The sequence below is a fragment of the Ambystoma mexicanum genome, chromosome 2p (assembly GCF_040938575.1).
Source record: "Ambystoma mexicanum isolate Mex_15411 chromosome 2p, UKY_AmexF1_1, whole genome shotgun sequence".
NCBI lineage: Eukaryota > Metazoa > Chordata > Amphibia > Caudata > Ambystomatidae > Ambystoma > Ambystoma mexicanum.
Window position 1 is genome coordinate 951,454,551 of NC_090923.1, and position 22,815 is coordinate 951,477,365.

The following is a 22,815-nucleotide window of genomic DNA, read 5'->3' on the forward strand; positions in this document are numbered from 1 at the left end:
ACACTTATAATTAATGAATTGTGGACTTTATCAGACCATATTGAATTATGTGAAGGCTCTATATGAGCCGTTAGGATTGTGTCTGGGAAGCCCCATCAGAGTTAAGTGGCAGGAAATTGCGTACCATATAACAATAAACAATGGGTCTTGTGTTTCAACGGAAGGTGTCATTACATCCTTCTGTATGACCTCTTTGTCATCTAAGGGGGTTAAGGGAGGGTGTTCACCCACAATGAGATCCCGCTTGCCGTGTCCCCTAGAGAGTGTCTTGCATAACAGGCCCACCTGCCTTGTCTCAAAGAGGGTGGCTCTCCCTTGGGGTAAACTCCTTGGATTCATCACACCTGACGGATAGTGTTTGTCTTTAGACCATCAGATTTAGTAAGACAGGCTTTTGCTATTCAGGGTTATCGAGCTACAGTGACCATCCTGTAGTTGAGGGACGCCTGGGTTAGAGAGGGAATGCCTATCTCTAGATAAGATAGAGAGAGATGGCCCTTGGAGAGCCCCATGACTACAAAACAAATAAAAACCCTTGGACTGTTGGTGTGTTCCTGTGGCACTCTGCAACAATAATGCACAAAAAACATCTCTAGCAGTAAGGCTACTGTCCCACAGCGTGATAACTGTGTGTTTAACCCAGGTTTTTATCTTTTACCTGCTCTAGAGGCCAGCCGAATCCCTATAGCCGTTCCTACTGCGACACCACACCATTCTGTTTCACCAGACCACCTTGAAGCTGAGGAAGAGGATGGGGCAGAAGAGGATGAAAACTCTGCTGACAGGTGGGATGACGAGGACTGGGGCAGTCTAGAGGTAAGAAGTGGTGGTATGGTGTTTTTTTATGTTGGATATGTAAAGTTTTTTAGAGTGAAATGATGAACCTGGCTCAATGGCTTTAGTACACTGAATAGTCTGGTGGCTTCCAATTCTGAAAGTATATATTTGTATTTGTATTTATTAAATTTTATATAGCGCTTTACACCAAAGCGCTTTACATTACAACAACAGCAATACATTAGAATAAATTAGAAGCATAATTGCAAAACATGATGCAAACCATCTAAAACAATATGTAGAACTATTTACCTAGGACTAAACGAGAAACAGAACAGAGGAAGAGTAAGAGGGGAGTAATGAGGGTTAACAGTACAAGGGATGAAGAAGATGAGATTTCAGGGAGGAGCGGAAGGAGGAGTAAGAGGAAATGGAGCAGATAGAGAGAGGTAGAGAGTTCCATATAGCTGTTCTGCTTGTGTGCCATGCCCAGTCAGCATTGATGTTTGTTAGGAAATATTTATCTTTTTGCAACTTTCCCTCCATAGTTCCTATGGACCCCCATTCTTTTTGCTCTGTTTCTTTTTTTTTTTAATGATCTCAATTTTTGGAGGGAAGTAAAGCCTTCAGCTTCACTTCGCTTGCCTTTTGCTCATTGTTATGGGGAAACTGATCAGCCCTTCAGACCATCAGTGCTGTGAAACAGTTTCCCTTTTGAATTCTTGTACTTTTTAACATTGCACACCAGTGCAGTGCGATGGGGATACTTTTATATCACCCTAGCTTTTTACACTTGGGATTTCTGGTTAATTTTACATGTTCCTAAAGACAAGCTGGTGGCAGCAGATACACGTTTACCATTTTTGCATTATTTTTAATGTGCACATTCGCATTTACCATGTTTGGCTACTAAACCTGGCCAGTGCCCTAAAATGGCTGTACCACAAGGTTTTCGCTTGCTTCTTTGGTCATATTGTTTGGCCTTCTTCCTGTCTTGTCGGTTCAGGAAATTCCTTATAAGGCCATGCACTTGCCCAGGAAAACTGCTTCTTTTGTAGGTTAGTGATGCCTTTGTGTGTGGCCCAGGAAGGGGGTGGGGACTGTCTAGTCAATCCACATAGGTGCCAGAAGGTCTAGGTGTGGGTCAAATGTGAAACCAGTAGTTGTCCCTGATTGGACAACTACTGGCTTTTTGGATTGTGCAGAGCCTTGCCATTGCTTGGCTTGGACTTGCTCCCAGCTCAGATTTTGTATAAGAGGACCTCTGCAGCCAGTTCTTTAGATCATTGTTGAAGTCAATAATCCCTCGAAGAAGCACAACCTGCTGAAGATCCGAAGACGACCCGCTGGAGCCCTTTTTGACTACCTGATCTCCGAAGATATGGGCGGTGATTCAACCCTTGGACTAGTGGGACCAACTAGTTGCGACGCCTTCTCAAGGATACTGCCCTGCTAAGCATTCGGAAGTGTCCCTGGACAGCCCCGTGGACTGACCAGCTCTCTTGTGTGCTACTTTGCCAGAAGTTTTGTTCATGATTGAAGCCCTGGAACTTCGGTGGTCGCCAGCTTGTGCAACACGTTGCCTTCTCCCTAAATTTCTGTGTCCCAGCATCAAGGGATCCTGTCCTGAAGCAGCCTGTGTGCGGAGACGGTCTCTGTAACTTGCCCTTCTCCAACCTGTAAGGTGTCCTGAGGAGGTCTGCATTGGTATTTCTTACATTGCTTTATTACCAGAGGTTGCATCTTGCAGTTGTACCCGACCCAATCCTCGAACACGCAGCTCCTGAGCCTCACTCACCGGAACCAACAGTGGAAGATCGAGCCCCCAGACGATCGACAACATCATCTGGGAAAATCTGAGTCAGGGGGTGTCAAGATGGATTTCCATAATCTGGTCTGATGGACACCCTAGTTATAATAAACGGGGAACTCTGAGAAGTTAGCCAAAACCCGATTGAGGGAGGAATGGAGAGCAGTCAGGCTATTTTCAGGATAGTGGGGTCAGGAGCCCTCAATGAGTCCCCACAATATAATACACACTAATTCAATTTAGACAGGCAAGTATAAAAATAGTTATTTATTCTATACACACTGAAAAATTAAACTAAAAGGTGATATTATTGCACAATACTCAATATACTTATACACATTCCCCATAAGTTCATAAATGCACTGAAATGACTTGTTCTACACGAGGTAAGTAAAATAATACGGCAAATGATGCAACCAGTTCACAAGTGAATTCCCTAACTTAAGCAGTCCAAACCATAAGAAGAATGGGGCCTTATGCCCAAAAGTCATAGGAGCCACGTTTCCCCCTAGAACTATTATTTGTAGGTAAGTTATGAGTTACTTATATTGGTGAGGTAATAATATATTCTTCAATAATATTACTAAGGTAAGTAAAATAGTCTTTTGTATTTCAGGAGTTCACTACACAGGACTGATGACCAAAAGGCAGTGGAATAGAAGGTTAGGACACCAAGGAACGTGTTTCCATTGTTATCTCATGGATGGTGGGGACCGGGGGAGACAGATGCATTGTGATTACTTATCCCTCTGAATCTGATTTTCCCAGCTGACATGATGGGTCGGCTGGGGGTCGCTGGAGGCTGGATTTTCTGCCATTGGTTCCAGTGAGAGGTGCCTAGGAGCTACATGTGCAAGGATTCTTCCGGTCAGGTCCAGGTGGAAGATGCAACCCCTGACGATGATGTGCAGGATTCCCTGATGCAGGCCTCTTCAGCACAAATCACAGGACGGGGGAAGGAGAGTCCCAGCGATGGTTTCCGAAACACAGGCAATGACAAGCGTCCTTCCAGTCGTGATCACAGAAGTGTTTATAGAACAAGATCCCTTAACGCTGGGATGCTGAAATTCGAAGGCAAGGTGGCTTATACCACAAGCTGGTGACTACCCAAATTCCTGTGCAATGGCGGAATGGCGACTTTATAGCGAGGTAGCCACGAGAGATCTGGTCAGTCCAGTGGGTAGTCCAAAAATACTTCCGATGGCTCACGACGGCTGGATCCTCGAAGACATTGAGACTAGTTTTCCCTGCTAGTTCGGGGGCTAACGCACTGCTCAGGGTCTTCGGACATCAGATAGTCCAACAGGGTTTTACCGTGCCAGACACAGCAAGGGAGGCAAGGCCTCTTTGGGAGTCTTCTTCAGATCTTCTTTCAGCTGTTTCTCTACAAGGGATTCTTGTCTCCAACGCTGATCTGAATAAATGCCTGCAGGAGTTCTCTTCTTATCCAAAATCCAGGCTGGAAGTAAATCCAAGCCCACCAATGGTAAGGGTCTGCACCATTCAAACAGCCAGTAGTTATCCAATCAGGGACAACTACTGGTTTCACTTATTGCCCACACCTAGACTGTCTGGCACCATGGATGTGAAGTGAGACCAGACAGTCATACAACCTTCCTGGGAGAGAGACACACACACAGACACACACAGACACACACAGACACACACAGAGACAGAGACACAGATAAACAGACAGAGACACAGAGAGACACAGACACACAGAGAGACACAGAGAGACACAGACACACAGAGAGACACAGACACACAGAGAGACACAGACACACAGAGAGACACAGACACACAGAGAGACACAGACACACAGACAGAGAGACACAGACACACAGACAGACACAGACACAGACACACAGAGAGACACAGACACAGACAGAGAGACACAGACACAGACAGAGAGACACAGACACAGACAGAGAGACACAGACACAGACAGAGAGACACACACACAGACAGAGAGACACAGACCCAAAGGCATCACTAGCACACGAAAGCAGCAGCTTCCCTTGTCATATGCATGACCTTATGAGGGATTTCCTCCCAAGTGTATAAAGCTAGGGTGATGCAAAAGTATCCCCATTGCACTGCATTGTAAGATGCGATGTGCAATGATGTTAAAAAGTAGCATAAGGGAAACAAAGTTTCCCAGTACTGATGGTCTGAAGGACTGATCGGTTTCCCCATAACAGATGAGCAAAAAGGCTTTATTTCCCTTCAAAAAGTCAGAACAGGTTCAAAAACGGGGCAAAACGAAAGGTGTCCATAGAAACAACATGGGGGGGGGGGAGTTTCAAGAAAAGTAATCTTTCCGAACTGGGTAAGTAAACACAGTGCATCTCCCACCACCCCCTACTGTCCTCCGTAGGATAACATTGGGAACAAGTCCCCTTGTGTCTTGCATTCTTATATTTTGGTCCTCAAACCTGGGTAGAGTAACCTGAAAAATAAGAAAATCTTTACTTACCTTAGTTCAAAGAAGTTTTTGAACAATTTTACTATCAGCAACACAAGTGAATTGCACATGGTTAGATGATCGACAGACTTCTTTCTTGCGAGAAACCTGGTGGCTCCTGTGATTTCTGGGCACAAGTCCCCATTCTTAGGGTTTAGACTGCTTAAATTAAGGAATTAACTTATGACCTGGTTCCGTCATTTATGGCATTTGATCTACTTGCTTTCTGAATAAGTGACTTTTAATGCACATATGAACCTACGGTGGATGTATATATTTGTATCATAGAGTATTGTGCGATAGCACTACCTGTTAGATTCATTTTGCAGTGTGTCCAAAAGCATACAATAGCTGTATGTATTACACTTGCTGTCTAAATTGAATTATAATGTGCCATATTGTATGGACTCAGTGAGGGCCACTGACCCCACTCACTCTCCTGAAAATAAGCCTTGACTACTCATCCATGTACCTTGATTGGGTTTTGGCAAACCTCTCAGCGTTCCCTGTTCACTATAACTAGGGTGGCCTCCAAGCCAGTGTCTAGTAATTCATCTTATGTAAGGGAGGCATGGTATACCAAGTATGACACTAACACACCAGTTACAAGTTTCAAAACATGTATTACATTCTTGGGGTTTGGAAAAACTCCTACTTCGCCCTATAGTTATGATGTGAGTAGTCTTTGTCAAATCAAAATGGCCTATACTAACAAAACCTAATGCCCGCCCTACCTCCTATACAAAAAAGTGTGTAAAGGGGAATGTGTATGCAAAGGAAAGTCAGTGTTATAACATAAAGGATCAAGGTGGGTGAGTCAGCTCTCCTCCCCATGTTGGACAGCACAGAGTAAGGCGGCTCCCGTAAACCGGATGTCATGCTCCGGCTCAGGTTATTAAAAAAAGGCAGTTCAAAACATGGGTCGAGGCCCGCTTCGCCTTCCTCATTAAAGTCACTTATTCCAGTTTTCTAAAAGTTCTTTCACAGTTCAACAAACATTCACGTAGGTCTCCCTATGTCGACCTCCGACCTCTCAAGGCATCACCAGTTCACGTAGGTCTCCCTATGTCGAGCTCGAATCTTTAAACAAAAAATACCTGATGCAGCATAGATGTCCCTCTGCTGGGCTCGGACCTCGCAATCGCAGCACTTGCCGGGGTACCCTTCCCCCAGCTTCATTCACATTTGTTGGGGGTTACATTCCCCTAACTTATTTCATGTTTCCGGTCTCCCTCAGCCAGGCTTGTACCTTTCACTGATGTCGAACACTTTCGAATGTGCAAGGCTTTTACCATGGTCTTCCGCAGGACCACTTCGACTTTCACTTCAGCTCTCCCTTTTATTTGCCCCAGTGTCTCTTGGTCTTGGTAGTTCCATAAAACAATCAGAAAAGTTCTAATAAATCTTCCTCTTAAAGCAATCACCTTTTGACTTCCCCTTTTGTCAAGGTTAATCTTGACCATTGCGCATTTCAGAGTTTATTCACTTTGCTGCTTTATAATAAGATATCAAACAGTTTGCGTAGACTTTCAAGTGGGCTATTTCCTTTCGCCAGACCACTCTGCTACTCTGCATCACTGGCTTCACAGTTATCGGTAACTTAAAAGTTCACTACTGGTTTGCTTTATTTCGCGTCTCATCAGCATGTGTGCAACCTTCAATTGTGAGATACACTGTTGCGGCTTCAATATTTCCTTGACACAATCTAGCCTTTCATGTCTTTAGCCAACTCACCGGTTGTGTGCATGCCTTTCTTGTCTCTGCGGCTTTAATTCTCGAGGCAAGGTTGATACCACAGACTTGGTCTCGCCTCCCCAACTCTTGTAATTCACCCGGGAGGGTCGCTGGTGTCCTTGAAACAATGCAAGTTTCTTCTTGCCTGGGATTTTGCTTTGTCCACGTATCCTTCACGGTTTCCCAGAGGCAACAACCTCCTGCAGCGATCTTCAGGGTTTCTCTACCCTTTGCATTGGTCCCTCAATCGGTCGTCCTGCTCCAGTGGGTTCGCCTTGGAAGATCTGCTCCTTCTCATATCCCACCTTGCTCCGCCTCTCAACAAAAATGTCTTTGATTCTCTAATTCTGGACTTCAAGTACCACAATGTAATAGTCATATTTTGCTCCTACTTCACCAGTACACTCAAACGGCATCTTGGTGACTTTGGGAGCAGTAGGCTTTTAAATGAGATGTTTCCTGATGTCGGGGTCTATGCTTCAGTATCTTACCCAGGGGTGGAGCTCTGGCTTGGGCACTGGCATGTAACCCCAGCTGCCCTTGGTTTGGCTCCCTGGAATCAAAGCTCCCTCTCCACACTACAGCATCCCCTGTACTCACAGGCTCAGTTTTCTGGCAGTCCTTCGTCCTTCTCCCTCCAGGGTTCCTCCAGCTGCAGTTCTCTCCTTCTAGCTTCTGTGCGCCATCCAGCATCCCCAGCTCGCTCAGAGTGTGCCCATGTGCTCCACCTTTTATACTTCCTGGAAAGGTTAATGGGAGTCAGGTGTGATTGGTTGTCCAGCCCTGCCTGACTCTGCCTGTCCTCGTTAATGGTACAAGATGGAGACTGTCCATAGGAATTCATGGCACATGGTTTCCTATGGGTAATCTTCACAGTTCTACTCTGCCTCTTCCTCGTCTCAGTGGTTTTGGGGAAAAACAGTGGGGAGGAATTATGGGAGTTGAAGTATTTCTTAGTGTTTGTGGAAAAATCATAAGAAATGTGGGAAGGGGAAACATTTTGCTGCTGTAAAACATAGGGTGCTCTCCTTTTTCTGCATCTCCTACACCTTCCTTTGATCTTGATATCTGTTGGCTTTGGGAGGGGGTATCAGTGTCGGATTTATAATGGTGTATGACAGTGGAGGGAATGTCAGGTAGGGAGGTATAAAGGAAATGAGGGCCACCATGTCTCACCTTGGGACTCCTCCTCCCTCTCTGGTCCGATCCCCAGGTCCGGACTTAACAGCAACGACCCCTCCTTCGCCGCTCCAGAAGAGGATACTAAGGGGGTTGATAGGGAAAAGCGCTTGGGTATCATCATCTATCCAACTCTACAAGCCTTCTCGTAATCTCTGCTATGCCTCTTTGACTACCCTTGTGGCACCTCACCCTCCCTGTGCTTCCACTCTTTCTCTCTTCTTGCTCCACTTGCATGGAATTATTTTCCCCCAGACATACGAGAAACAGTTCAAAATGATTTGTTCAAACCAAACTAAAAGCTTGCCTACGAGTTACCCTCTTAACCTACCTCTCATCTGCCTTCTAGCTAGCATTTTTCCCTTGCCTCTACCCTGTCCCTCACTTTCTACTGCCTCCACTTTAGCACTTCATCCATCATGGTCACATTCCTAACACAACTGCCCGGACCGCCTAACTGCACTTAAAATGTCTAATGTTGGTCGTCCTTTATGTATGTCCACCCATGTATTGTTCTCTTTGACTGTTCCATTTACTCCCCCTCCCTGCCCCACAACATGGTCAGAATGTCACACAAACTCACCTCATTGTAAGAAGGTCACTGCTCTTCAGCAAATCTGATTTCATATCTATTGTACATTCTATGGTGATCGAAAGAGCATTGTTCCTTCCTCTATAAATAAATCTTGTAAGCGGTAGGTAACACCTTTTTGGTTTTACCTACTTTGTGTGACTGTTTTGTGGGATTTGGTCAGTCCGTAAGGCTCCCAGTTGGGTGGTGGGACTCGGATCCCTTTTTGAGATTCCTTGTTGTTTTTAAGTGCCCCAGAGGTGATTTGTATCCCATTTTATTTTAGCAACATTCTTGTAACTTATCCAATTTGTCCAAGATGGTCTGGTGGCAGTGGATATTCTTCTCCCATGTTTTTCATTTTTCACTTAGGAGCTATTGCATTTTACCACATTATGCCAGTTTGAGTACATTACACTCAAAATGGCCACGTCACATGTTTTTCGCCCTGTCCTTTGGCCATCTTGTTCAGCCCTCTCCTGGACAAAGCAGCATTGTGAGCATCTGCCCGGATGTTCGGGTGCTGAGCCTGACTAGTGCCAATCAACAGTGAAGCCAGGGATGGGTCTGTTGCTGGGAAGATGTGTAGCAAGATGCAGTGTTAGGGATATTATCTTTATGCAAATCCTATTCTCTCTATCCTAGCCTCCCAGCACTAATGCTGAACCCACTGCAATGTGTGTCATTGACTCTAAAGGAGAGTGAGGCTTTAATGAAGGGGAGTGAGACTTTCTCACTCCCCTTCTGCATTAACATTTTGGGGGGGGGACACTGGACTGTTTTCTTATGGTTCCAGTGTGGGGTAGACTTCTCACCTTTGTTTTTGCTGTCATGTTTTTCCTATGACCTCAGCCCCCAAAGCCCCACCTTATGTAGTATGCTGCCGGGAACTCTTAAGGTTCCTTTTGCAATGTCCTTTCGGGTTCACTGGTTATCCCATAGGCCTACCAGTGAAGGAGTAGTCCTCTCCATTTTATGACCAGTGATTTTACCTTTGCAGCCCAAGCCATCTTGCATGGAGTGCTGTGAGGGGACACTTTGTGTCCCCCCTTTTTTTTTGTTCTCTAGTTATTTTGATACTTTCCAGGCATCCTTTAAACAGGCTGGTGGCAGTCGTTACCCCCTTTGCAGATGGTTTATTCCGGGCTACCTTTTTAGCTGCAATAATGGGCTTAAAGTTACCATGTACTTAAAATGCCCCCTCTATGCATTTTAAGTTCTGTTTAAGATGGCCTGTCCTTTGTTGGCTATATTTTTACTTTGCCAGATGGGGGAGGGAATCCTGTCTTCATGCACCTTGGAGAGCTTCTTGCAAAAAGCCTGGAAAGCCCCTCCTTTACGCCTGCGCTGGAAGAAAGTGGGGAGGGGGGTGCTGTCTACCCCTGTTAAGCAATTTTTGTACCAACCTCTGTGGAGGATGCCACAAAAACTAAAACATCAGACAAGAAAGTGAAACCAAACCTCTCGTAAACGTGGATGGTGTGTTTGGAGTGATGAGACTTAACTCTTACGAAGGGGTAGTAGGTGGACACAGAGGTACATTTAGTCCACACAAGCAAATCTAGAAAATACTCCACACTGATATACTGAGACATGTATACTGTAATAAAGTCAAACATAGGAAACTTTGAGTTCAAATAAGTACTTCAGTAATAATACACAGTGTTCAAAAGATACCTAGTTTACTTTAAAACAGTAATGCCTATACATTAATTCTCCTAACCCTAATGTCTGCATGTGGGTCTTTTCGCCAAGGGCAGGTACCTGACATAAAATAACGGATTGAGGAGAGCCAGGATACCATACAATCTAACGAGCAGGTAAGTACCTTAAGGGTGCAGGAGTAAGCCTCGGACACAGTGGTGGCATATTTGTTGGCATAAACGTTTATTCAAAAGAATACAAGGGAAACATCTACTTAGCCCTATTACTAAGAGGGGTTCCCTACTTCAAACCAAATATTAAGGACTCTGTCAGGATGTCCGATAAAAGTATAAAGTCCACCGTCTTGTGTCAAAAACCTATTTCCGTCCCTTACCTTATCAACTAAACTAGAAAGGATGTGGGTCTTCTTGATCCAGAAGAATGAAGTAGAGTTCCAATTTGGGGAAACACAAAGTTCCAAAGTAGCAAAGTTCCAATTCAAAATGTTGACGACAAGAGGATGGTTCCCTTCTCTTGGTCTCACTCAGGCTTCTCACTGTGGTTACAGACACGAGGGGAAATGTCTCCCTTCCCCTGGCTTTCTTTAGGCTTCTTACAATGTCAAGAGAGTGACTTCCTTCGCTTGACTTCTCTCATGCAGTACTTACAACACCAGGGAGGATGCTTCCCTTGCCCTGGCCTCTTCTTCACAACACCAGTGAGGATGCTTCCCTTTCCCTGGGCTCTTCTTCACAATACCAGGAAGAATGCTTCTCCAGCATGGGGCCTGGCATGGATTCACATGCTCATGAATATTCCCCGTCGTCAGGCTGGGAATCCTCGGTAAAGAAAAAATCAGTATCAGTTTCGTTTCTGATCTGTCTTTCTTAGTAGTAACCAATCACTGATCTCTGGGTCATACTGCCCCTAGCCAATGACTGCCCTCTCCCTAAGCCCCGCCTCTGGCAGCCATCCTCAGATTTTTACCGCACGCTCAAGTGTTGGGAGTCCTTGTGCTTTAGATCTCGAGTTTTTGCTGCGTTTTCACGCTTTTTCAGGAGATTTTCTAATTTTTTCAGTTTAATCGAGACTCAAGCGCCACCGTTTCTACTTCCGATAACGGGGACCCGTTTCGGAATTCTTCTACGCCCCTCAAGGGTGAAGTTTTCGTCGAGTTTACGCTTCTTGGAGGATTCCGGAAGATCTGCGGCCTAACTCAACAGAAATGGCCCAGGACAAGGGAAGCTTGACGCCCAGATCCAAGCTGTTCAGGTGCTGCCCTGGATGCGGATTACGAAATGGAGAAGGACTGTGCGTTCTGCAAGAACCTTTCGGAACGGCCCAAACAAGATCCTTGTTCCACCTCACCGGCTGGAGAAGGGCACAGCAGGTGAGAGGCGAAGAAAAAGTCTGCGCGGGCTTCTAAGTCCTGTGAGGGCACCCTGGCGACGGGGGCCCAACAGAAGGCCAAGCACCGCGAGCACCGGGAGCGCCGAAACGTCGGGCTCTTCGGCTGCCAGGCAGGGCGCGACTTCCCCGGCACGTTCAACCATGAGCCAGCGCTCTGGTTCGGGGAAGAGGAAGTCCGAGAACCCGGGTAAACTGCTGGAGCGGCCCCGGTCGATCTCGAAGGGACCCGAAGGGGAGCGAGGCGCTGACCCTCCCCCCAAGGCGAAGGCCCAGGACGCACCTAAGGTGGTGAGGGCTTTGATCCAGCTGGCAAAGGCCTCTATCGACGTGGTCGCTACGACCCTGGCGAAGCCGGCTGAGACTACGCGAGTGGAAACGGCCTCTGTGCCCAGAGTATCCCTGCCACCGCAGAGGGAATCCTCTTTCCAGCCCATCATTGAGACCCCCGTGAAGTCCCCGGCGGAAAAAGAGGGGGGGCCGGTGGCCATTACAGACTCGGAATCAGCCTCTGAGGAGGATCTGGTGGAAACCCGGGAAGGGCCTCAATGAGAGGTTCATAGGCCTCAACGAGAAGTTCGAGAAGGTTCGATCCCAGGGGACCGTCCCCGCTGATGTGATCGAAGAGAGCGACGATGGCCGCGAAGAGGGCCCAGTGGAGCGGCCATCCCGTCCGTCGCAGCCATTACCCGAGCCCCAGGATAGCTCGGCGGCTATTTTGTTGGCGATCCAATCCTTATGTACTGAGATAAGGACGAGATTACCACGGAGGATCCAGAACCAGGCCAGTCGGGAAGCCCTCCGAACCAGCGGAGGAGAGTCCGCCCCGCTCCTCCCTTCGTGCCCGCGAGGCCTGTGGACCCCTCATCCCCCTCGCCGGACCCTAGAGAGGATACGGCGACGGATACAGCGACGGGGACGGACGACGGCGACGATGACACAACGGACATCCCGTCATCACCCCACCCCCCTCGGGCTTCTCCACCCTACGAAATTGGCTCCTTTCACGCCATGATAACCAGGGCATCCGAGCTCTTCCAGCTCTGCCCTGAAGAACAGAAAAGGGAAGGGTTTCTTTACCAACGACGAGAGGCCAAGAGGAAGACGGTCCTCGCGGGGCCGTTGCTCGACGACGAGGGGCTGGCTATCCTCCAGAACCCTTCCACGACACCCGCCAAGAGGGACAGGTACAAGTACAGAGTCCCCGATGCCGCCCCCTTGTGCCTCAGGGCCCAGCCCACGCCGGACTCTGTCGTCTCGGCAGCGGCCAAGAAGAAAGCAGCGGGTGCGGCGGCTTCCACTTCCCCGCAGACAGCGAGGTCAAGAAGTTGGACTCCATGGGACGAGTCATCTCGTCGTCGTCGGCGACGACGATTAAGGGGGCCAATGCCTTAGCGATCGTGGCCCGCTACGACAGGGAGCTTTGGTTCAAGATAGCTCCTCTGCTAGACTTCCTACCGGACGACAAGAGGGCGGAGGCCCTACAAATTCTGCAGGAAGGCGAGGTGGCGTCGGATCATGCCATAACGGTGGCAACTGACATTGCCGATACCGGATTTCACCAACTGGGCAACGGGGTTTGCCTCCGACGACGAGGCTGGCTCAAGGCGACGGACTTTCGCCAGGACGTCCAGACCAGAGTGTTGAATATGCCGTTCGACGGCAACAACCTTTTTGGGAAGACGGTGGATGAGTCACTCCAGGCCATCAAGACCGACTCGGAGACGGCCCGGGCCCTGGGGGTACTTCAACAACGACGGCCCTTTGGGAGCTCCGGAGGCAGACAGGGTGCCTCCAAGGGATCCAGCGGTGGCTCTTCTACATACCGCCAGGCGGCCCGCTCCTCGTCCCAGGAGGCCTACAGAGGTTGCGGCAAGCAAGGGGGATCCCACCGTCGTCGTCAAGGAGGCCAAGGCGGCAAGGCCTCCTCCAAGCAAGACTGACCCGCCTGTGGCGTCAGGCCCCCACCGAAGCACCCCAGTGGGAGGCCGGCTGACGAAGTTCGTCAGCATGTGGGAGTCTATCTCCACCAGCCGTTGAGTGCTGGACACCCTGGCCAATGGGCATTCGCTGGAATTCCAAAAGAAGTGTCCTCTCATTCTTCCCGTGGCCAGGAAGGAGAACCACGTCCCAACTGCTGTTGGAGGTAAGGGCGATGCTCAAGAAAGGTGCCATCGAGCTCGTCCCCAGGAGGCTCCGGGGCTCCAGAGTGTACTCAAGGTACTTCATCGTCAGAAAGAAGACAGGCGGTTGGCGCCCCATCCTGGACCTGCGTCGGTTAAACAAATGCATCAAGGCGCAGAAATTCAGGATGGTCACCCTCCAGCACGTGCTGGGACAGCTGGAGGAGGGCGACTTCCTATCGTCGTTGGACCTGGAGGATGATTACTTCCACATCCCTATTCTAAAAGGACACAGAAAGTTTCTCAGGTTCGTGGTTCAGGGACGCCACTACCAATTCAGAGCCCTGCCGTTCGGATTAAAGTCGACACCCAGGGTATTCACCAAGTGCCTGGCACCAGTGGCAGCGCGGCTGCGCCTTCAGGTGATCCACGTCTACCCCTACCTGGACGACTGGCTAATCCGGGCAAGGACAAGAGAACTCGCCGTCGAACACACAGCGAGGACCGTCCGGCTGCTCACGGAACTGCGATTCGCCATCAACTACCCCAAGTCCTACCTGGTTTCGTCGCAAGTAGCACTGTTTCTGGGAGCGAAGCTCGATAGTGGGGCAATTGGCCTCCCCGTCGGAGGAGAGGACGAAGGCCATTCTGGGCAAGGTGCAGCGCCTGCTAGCCACGAACATGGCCAGGGTGAGGTCCATCAAGTCCCTCCTCGGGAGCATGTCCTCATGCATCTATCTTGTACCCCTTTGCAGACTTCGGATGCGTCCGCTACAGGAGTTCCTCGACGCCCGCTGGTTTCAGGCGACGGGCTGCTTCGAAGACAGGATCCCTCTCGACGAGGAGTTCCGTCGGGCGATCCTATGGTGGGTACCCGTGCGCACCTCACTACAGGCACAGACTTTCAGACCCCGGCGTTTCAGGAGACGGTGACGATGGACGCCTCTCTGGAGGGTTGGGGGGCCCACACCGGAGATCTCCACGCAAGAGGCCTTTGGCTCACGGAGGAGAATTCTCTCCACATCAACATTCTGCAGCTCCGGGCAGTGTTCTGCACGCTCCAGTCGTTCCTTCCGTCCCTCAAGGACAAAGTGGTGAGGATCTTCACCGACAACACTGCCACGATGTTCTACATACGGAAGCAGGGAGGCACCAGATCTCCAGCCCTATCCAAGGAGGCCCAGGATCTGTGGCACTCGGCCGTCGCCCAGGGGATGTTTCTGGTTCCCTTCCACTTGGCAGGAATAAAAAACACCATCACTGACTCACTCAGCAGGGAGCTGCGCTCGTGCCACGAGTGGGAATTACATCAGGACCAGGTGGATCGGCTCTTTCAACGATGGGGCAAACCCCGGATCGACCTTTTCGCAACGGCGACGAACTCCAAGTGACGGAGGTTCGCCAGCCGGTTCCCGCAGCCGAGGAGCATGGGCAATGCTTTCTTTTTCCCTTGGGACGGCCTGTTTCGAGGGGATTGGGTCCTCCGACGTATTCCATATCTATGACATGTAATCACCACAGCTGTGCTGCTTCGGAAACTTTTTTCGGGGTCTGCGTCCTGCGTCGATGACGTCGATGCGCCGTCGTCAAGGGCCTCCTCCGACGTCATCCGATGTGATAAGTAGGACGCACAACGCCTGTAGCCTTAGTTCCTTTTTTTCCGCGAACTTGTTGCTTCGTGAATCTCGGTTAACGCCTTGACTCTTTGGAGTTCTGTTCTTCTCGGTTCTTCGAACCTGTTCGTTTTGTGAAAATCCTTCGTGTGAAGATGTCTTCTACTTCGTCTTCGACCCCGCGTCCGGGTTTCAAGAAGTGCGGGGAGTGTGGGTCCAAGATGTCGGTGACGGACTCGCACGACGCCTGCCTCTGGTGCCTCGGGGAGGCCCACGACACGGATGACTGTATCGACTGCCAGTCGCTCACGTCCAAAGCCTTACGCGAACGTAAGAAGAAGTTGTCGGTAGGTCGGGTGTCCAAGCCCAGGAAGTCGAAGTCTGCGGGGCTTTCGACGGATGATTCGAGGGGTGACTCTCCGCGTCATCGTCGGAAGTCTTGTGGGTCTCCTTCTAGGAGTCGGTCTCGCCACTCCTCAGCCTCTTCGAGGCATTCTCGGAAGCGCTGACACTGGTCGTCTTCCAGGTCCTCTTCGGAGGACTCTGCCCGGCACGTCGCTTACCCCACCAGCCGTGCGACGCCGGAGGAATGGGCTTCCTTCGGGAAGAAAATGCTGGCGATTCTTGAGTCGCAGGGTACTAAACCGTCCGCGGCCCCCGAGTGGGGTCGGTCGTGAGAGGTCGAGAGACACCGCTCGCAAGAGTGGTCGGCACGAGTCACGGGAGAGGTCCCGTTCGGACAAGGAGACTCGTTCTCGACGTACCCGTTCCAGGTCCCGGTCCTCGACGCGTTCGAGACCGCATGCACCTGTGAGGTCTTCGAGGAAGATATCGACGTCTGAGGCGTCGAGGGCGTCGACAGGCTTTCTCGAGGCTCCGGCTCCGAGGAAGTCGTCGAAGCCGTCGACGCTCAGGTCGTCGAGGGACACGCTCGGGGCTCCGGCTTCGAGGGCTGTGTCGACGCGCCGATGCTGGAGGCGCTGCATCTGACGTCGACGCCGATTTCCTCGACGCCGATCCTCTCGGCGCCGATGCCGGTTCTCTCGACGCCGATTCGCTCGACGCCATCGACGCCTTTCGTGTCGGAGGTACCCCGTGGCACGGGAGAACCCCCTAGGAAGGCTCTGGTTAAGAGCAAGCACTCTCGGGTGCCTTCTTTTCGCCACCTGGACTATATTTCAGAGGCGGATGAGGATTCTGATGGCCTGGTTCCTAGTCAGGTTCCAGATGAAATTGTCTCGGGCCATAGACAGTTTGACGTTTTGAGACAGTCACTGCATGATGCCAGTGGACTGGACACCTCTCCGGAGGTGGAGTTTTGTAGGCCTGAGCCTGGCTCTCGTGCCGATTCCTCGTACCGGCGCCTTATGGCTAGGGTTTCTGAGTACTTGGGATGGTCTGCTCCCCCAGGGGAGTTTGTGCAGGATGATCTGACGGACATCCTTGATGTTGGTCCCCCAACTGATCCGGTACTGCCGTTCCATATGGCTTTACAGAGAAGGGTGGCGGCGGCTTGGACTGCTCCGGAGAGTCTCCCGGCGGTGGGCAGATCCTTGTCGCGAAAATACCGTCCAGCCAGTAGCAACCCCTGCTACTTGACCAGGCACCCCACTCCGGAGAGTTTGGTGGTGCAGGCGGCCACGGCCCCGGCAAAGCAGGCGTCGTACCCTACCATCCCTCCTGATAGGGACGACAAACGTTTTGATGGCTGGGAGAAGGAAGTGTTTTCTTCTGGTGGTATGGCGCTTCAGGCGGCCAACTCCATTTGTGCCTTGTCTCGTTTCACACACACTCTGTGGAACTGTGTTGCATTAACGGCTGAACATATTCCCGAAGGGGACGAACGGGATGGTTTCCTTGCTATGGTCCAGGATGGTAAGGATGCCATGTGTGAGTCCGTTCAGTCGGGTTTGGACTTAGCTGAATGCGTCAGTAGGTCCATGGCGGCGAGCACCGTAATACGCAGGTTTGCCTGGTTGCGGAAGTCGGGGTTTGCTCCTGATGTGCAGTCCCGGCTCCTCAACATGCCCTTTGACGGTGAACACCTTTTTGGCAGCAAGGCTGACGAGAGCCTTGAGAGGTTGCAGACCTCAAAAGCTGCAGCGAAGTCGTTGGGCGCTGCAGTTCGCCAACCTCCGCCTTTTCGTCCTAGGGGACAGCAGTGGAGGGGTGGTTCCTTTCGCTATTACTCCTTCAGTAAAGCGAGAGGAGCTGGCAGTCAAAGAGGCCAACACAGGGGTACCAGAGGTGGACGACAGGGTACCCGTGGTGCCAAGGCCGCTCGGGCAGTTGCCTCTTTGCCCTCAGGTAACGCCGCAGCAGCTCCCATTCAGTCATGAGGCCATGTCCCATGGTTCGCCGGTTGGGGGAAGGCTGGCGCAGCATCTTGTAGAGTGGCAAGCCATTACTGCAGATGTGTGGGTTCTGGAGATCATAACCCACGGCTACTGTCTTCCCTTTCGGCACAGGCTTCGCGACAATCCACCGGGGAACCTCTTTGCAGAGTCCGGATCCGCTCCTTGCGCAGGAAATTCAAGCCCTGCTGGAGAAAGGCGCCATAGAACTGGTGCCTGTAGCGGAGAGGAACAAGGGATGGTATTCCCCTTATTTTTTGATTTCGAAGAAAGACGGGGGATTGAGACCCATCATGGACTTGCGCGGTTTGAACAAACTCCTCAGGAAGGACAAGTTCAAGATGGTTACTCTCTCTCAAGTCCTCCAGGCCCTTAAGCTTCAGGACTGGTTGGTGTCACTCGACCTCAAGGATGCTTACTTCCATGTGCCGATCCATCCCAAGCACAAGAAGTACCTGAGGTTCGCGGTTGGCGACTCGCACTTTCAGTTTCGGGTCCTGCCGTTCGGATTGACCTCCGCCCCGAGGGTTTTCACCAAGCTCATGGTGGTGGTGGCAGCGCATCTCAGGCAAGGGGGGATTCACGTCTACCCCTACCTGGACGATTGGTTGATCAGGGGGAGCTCTCGCGAGCAAGTCCTGGATCATCTGTCCGTCACCTACCACTCCCTTCACAGGCTGGGCTTCTCCCTCAATTTAAAGAAGTCCCATTTGATGCCAACACAGCGGCTCCAGTACATCGGAGCAGTGCTCGACACTTCCCTGGGGCAGTGTTTTCCTCCCCAGGTGAGGGCTCTTCACATTCAGCAGATGGTGCACAAGTTTCAGCATGCCCAGACGCTCCCAGCGTTCGAGTTCTTGAGGTTGTTCGGCCTCATGGCATCCTGCATTCTTCTGGTGCCAGAGGCTCGCCTGCGGATGAGATCTTTGCAGTGGGCGCTCAAGACGCAATGGTCGCAGTCCTCCGGCAGGATGTCGGACCCGGTTCAGGTGCCGCCCTCGGTCGCCCGGGACCTTCTGTGGTGGGCCGTCGAAGGCAACTTGATGAAGGGGGCTCCATTTTGGCTTCCCTGGCCAGAGGTGACGATCGTGACGGATGCATCCCTCACGGGTTGGGGAGCTCATGCCAACGGGCTGACAGTCAGCGGTCGTTGGTCTCCGTCGGAGTCCAGACTCCATATCAATCTGTTGGAGCTGAGGGCCGTCAGGCTAGCCCTGAAGGCTTTTCTGCCGACTGTGCGAGGAAAGAGTGTCCTGATCCTGACGGACAACACAGTGGCCATGCACTACCTCAACAAAAAGGGGGGGGGCAGGGTCACTTCCTCTGTGCAGGGAGGCGATGCAGCTCGAGTTCTGGGCCATCCAGCAGGAAGTTTCGATCTCGGCAGTTCATCTGGCCGGAGACGAAAACGTGACGGCGGACGCTCTGAGCAGGCAGAACACGATCTCTCACGAGTGGGAGTTGGCTCAGGAGATTCTCCTGGAGATCTTCGTCCTTTGGGGGACCCCTCAAGTGGATCTCTTCGCCTCCAGTGTCAACCGGAAGTGCGAAAGGTTTTGCTCGTGGGAATTTCCTCCAAAAGGAGCCTTAGGAGACGCGTTCGTGGTGGAGTGGTCATTCCCGCCTCTGTACGCGTATCCTCCAGTCCCCGTCATACCGCAAGTGCTGCGCAGGTTACGGCAGTTCGGTTCCCGGATGATCCTCATTGCTCCGGCGTGGGCTCGGAGGACGTGGTACCCGGACCTTCTCGACTTGTCCATCTGCCCTCCGCGTCGTCTTCCCTACCGAGACGATCTGCTCTCACGGGAGGGGGGTCAGGTTCTCCATCCAGAGGTCAGATCCCTCAACCTTCACGCTTGGCTTCTGAAAGGTTGAGGTATAGGGATTGGGACCTCCCTGAAGACGTGATGGAGGTGTTGCTTTCGGCCCGAAGGCCAGCAACAAAGTCTCTGTACCGTTGCCGTAAGTTCTGCGACTGGTGCAGAGTTCAGAATGTGGATCCTTTTGCATGTGACATCCCCATGGTTCTGTCCTTTTTACTGTCTTTGGCCCACAGGGGCTTGCAAGTGGGTACCATTAAAGGTTACCTGGCGGCGCTGTCCATCTTTAAGCGCTCGTCTGAAGAGTGTTCTTACTTTAAAATCCCTTTAATTTCACAGTTTCTGAAAGGGCTCACTAATGTGTTCCCTCCGTCACCTTTCCTGGTGCCCGGTTGGGATTTAAACCTTGTTCTTAAGTTTCTTATGGGTGCTCCGTTTGAGCCTTTACATTCTTGCCCTTTGAGGCTGTTAACTCTGAAAACTGTGTTTTTAGTTGCGGTTACTTCCGCTCGCAGAGTGAGTGAGTTACAGGCACTATCAGTTAAGCCACCCTTCACTGTATTTCACAAGGACAGGGTTGTCCTTAGAGTTCGTCCTTCTTTTCTTCCGAAGGTAGTGACGGAATTTCATTTGGCCCAGAAGGTTGTTCTTCCGGCATTCTATCCTCCTCCGCATCCTGGTAAGGAAGAGGAGAGGCTCCATAGGCTTGATCCTAGGAGAGCTTTAAGCTTTTATGTTTCACGCATGTCCCGGGTCAGAGTGGACGATCAACTCTTTATTGGTTACACTGGGAAGCGTTTGGGGCAAGCTGTGACGAAACAGACTTTGTCTCGCTGGATTATTTTGGCCATCTCGGAGTGCTACCGCTTGGCGGGTAAGGACCCACCGGCTGGCTTGCGGGCCCATTCTACCAGGGGTATGGCTGCGTTTACTGCCCTGCAAAGGGGTGTTCCTATTCGCAACATCTGTGATGCAGCCACCTGGGCTTCAGTACATACATTTGTACGTCACTATTCCCTCGATTCCATCCGAGCACAGGATCTGGCCTTTGGCAAGGCGGTCCTTTGCTCTGCTATTTGATTGGCTATTCTAAATTTTGATTCTAAATTCCTTACCTCCTCCTTGCTCTGGTACTGCTTTGGGAGTCTGTCATAGATATGGAATACGTCGGAGGACCCAATCCCCTCGAAGAACAAGTTACTTTCTTACCTGGTAACGTTCTTTCGATGGGATGGTCCGACGACTTATTCCATATCGCTCCCGCCCTGCCTTCCCCGCTGCAGAATTTCTTTTGCGATTGCAGCTTACGTTCCGCAAGGCTTTGTGTCTGACTGGCAGTTGACTAGTGTCACACGTTCTGGGGGAAAAAACTACAACTGAGGCTACGGGCGTCGTGCGTCCTACTTATCACATCGGATGACGTCGGAGGAGGCCCTCGACGACGGCGCATCGACGTCATCGACGCAGGACGCAGACGCCGAAAAAAGTTTCCAAAGCAGCACAGCTGTGGTGATTACATGTCATAGATATGGAATACGTCGTCGGACCATCCCATCGAAAGAACGTTACCAGGTAAGAAAGTAACTTGTTCTTCTATACGCATTCCCTCCGTTGCCGTTGCTGCTCCGCCTCATCAACCAGCTCAAGAAGTCCAGGTGCAGAATGATCCTCGTCGCACCGGCGTGGCCGAGGCAGATCTGGTTCCCGGACCTTCTGGACTTGTCAACGTCCCCACCAGTCAAGCTGCCGGCGGACGCGGATCTTCTCTCCAGAGAAGGATGCGCCATTCTTCATCACGACCCAGAGTCGCTGAACTTGCAGGCCTGGCTCCTGCTGCACTAGAGTTTGGAGGGTCAGATATCCCGGCTGACTGCAGAGAGGTTCTTGCAAAAGCCAGGGCGTCCTCAACTCTCAAGTGTTACGGTCATAAGTGGAAGATGTTCTCTGTCTGGTGCTGTGCACAGAAGATTAACCCTCTGCGGATTACGGCCCCTCAAGTACTGCCGTACCTACTGTCGCTGGCCAAAGCTGGACTGGCGCACGCCTCCATCAAAATACATCTGGTTGCCATCTCCCGATATACCATGACTACGGGACGGGCGTCCTTGTGGTCTCATCGCCTGGTGAAGGAATTTATGAAGGGACTATTCTGATCGTTCCCGCTGGTGAAGGCTCCTGCCCCGGCGTGGGAGCTTAATGTGGTGCTGACCAGGCTCATGGGGGCCCCATTTGAGCCTATGCATTCAGCGCCTTTGAAGTTCCTGTCATGGAAGACAGCGTTCCTCGTGGCCATCACCTCGGCACGACGAGTGGGAGAGATCCAGGCCCTATCTTGCAAGCCTCCATACTTGACTTTTCATGACACAAGGGTGGTGCCGAGGATGCACCCCTCCTTCATGCCCAAGGTGCTGTCGGACTTCCACCTCAACGAGCCCTTGGTGTTACTGAAAGGGGCCCCTAGGGGTCCCTCGTGCTATGGAAACAAGGCAATAACCATACACGAAAAGATGCGCCAGACACGAGGTTCAAATTCCCAATGCTAGGGTTTATTGCAAGCAAAAGATAGTATCAATTGGCCAATTCTGATCTCACGCCCGGCGACGTGAGTTTCCTAGACCTCGAGGGACGCAAGAGAGCGAATTACGTACATCACTTTTCTTCCCGTCGCCTTCGACGCCGGCCGAGAGGACTTTGCATTCGCTGGATGTAGCTAGAGCGCTGAAGTACGTGGACCGCACGAGACGTCACAGCTGTTTGTAAACTTTGGGTCTGTGAATCAAGGGAAGGCTTTCTCGAAGACTTCCATTTCCAGATGGCTCTCCGGCTGCATCATGCACTGTCACCGGTTGGCAAACCGACCGCTGCCCGGCCGTCCGAGAGCCCATTCGACCAGAGCGATCGCTGCTACCACGGCATTGCTGTCTGGTGTGCCCCTGCTGGACATCTGCAGGTCTGCTACGTGGAGGTCGACGCACACCTTCACAAGATTCTACTGCGTCGATCGGGACTCCAGGGAGGAGTCCAGGGTCGGCCAAGTAGTGCTGCGCAACCTGTTCGCCTAAGGTGAGCCTGGTGAGGAGGTGAGAATTGCTTAATGTTGAGTTTTGGATGTCATGCTTAATGTTGAGCCTTTGCCACCTCCCATGGTTGTGCATGTGTATACTGCTATGTATTCTTTGATTCATGAGCATGTGAATCCATGCCAGACCCCATGCTGGAAAAGGAACAAGTTACTTACCTGTAACTGTTGTTCTCCAGCATGGGTCTGGCATGGATTCACATGCAAACCCTCCCGCCTACCCCTCTGCGGCTCTTCACT

At 51.2% G+C, this 22,815-nt stretch overlaps 1 protein-coding gene across 3 annotated transcripts in view; it reads left to right on the plus strand.

The window, feature by feature from the left end:
• SCYL1 (SCY1 like pseudokinase 1) overlaps positions 1-22,815 on the plus strand; it is an 846,426-nt gene that overhangs the window by 480,154 nt on the left and 343,457 nt on the right. For all 3 annotated transcript variants that reach the window (XM_069644735.1, XM_069644736.1, XM_069644734.1), the window contains exon 14: positions 668-816. In XM_069644735.1, coding sequence (XP_069500836.1) covers positions 668-816 — 149 coding nt within the window. The remainder of the gene's footprint in view (positions 1-667; positions 817-22,815) is intronic.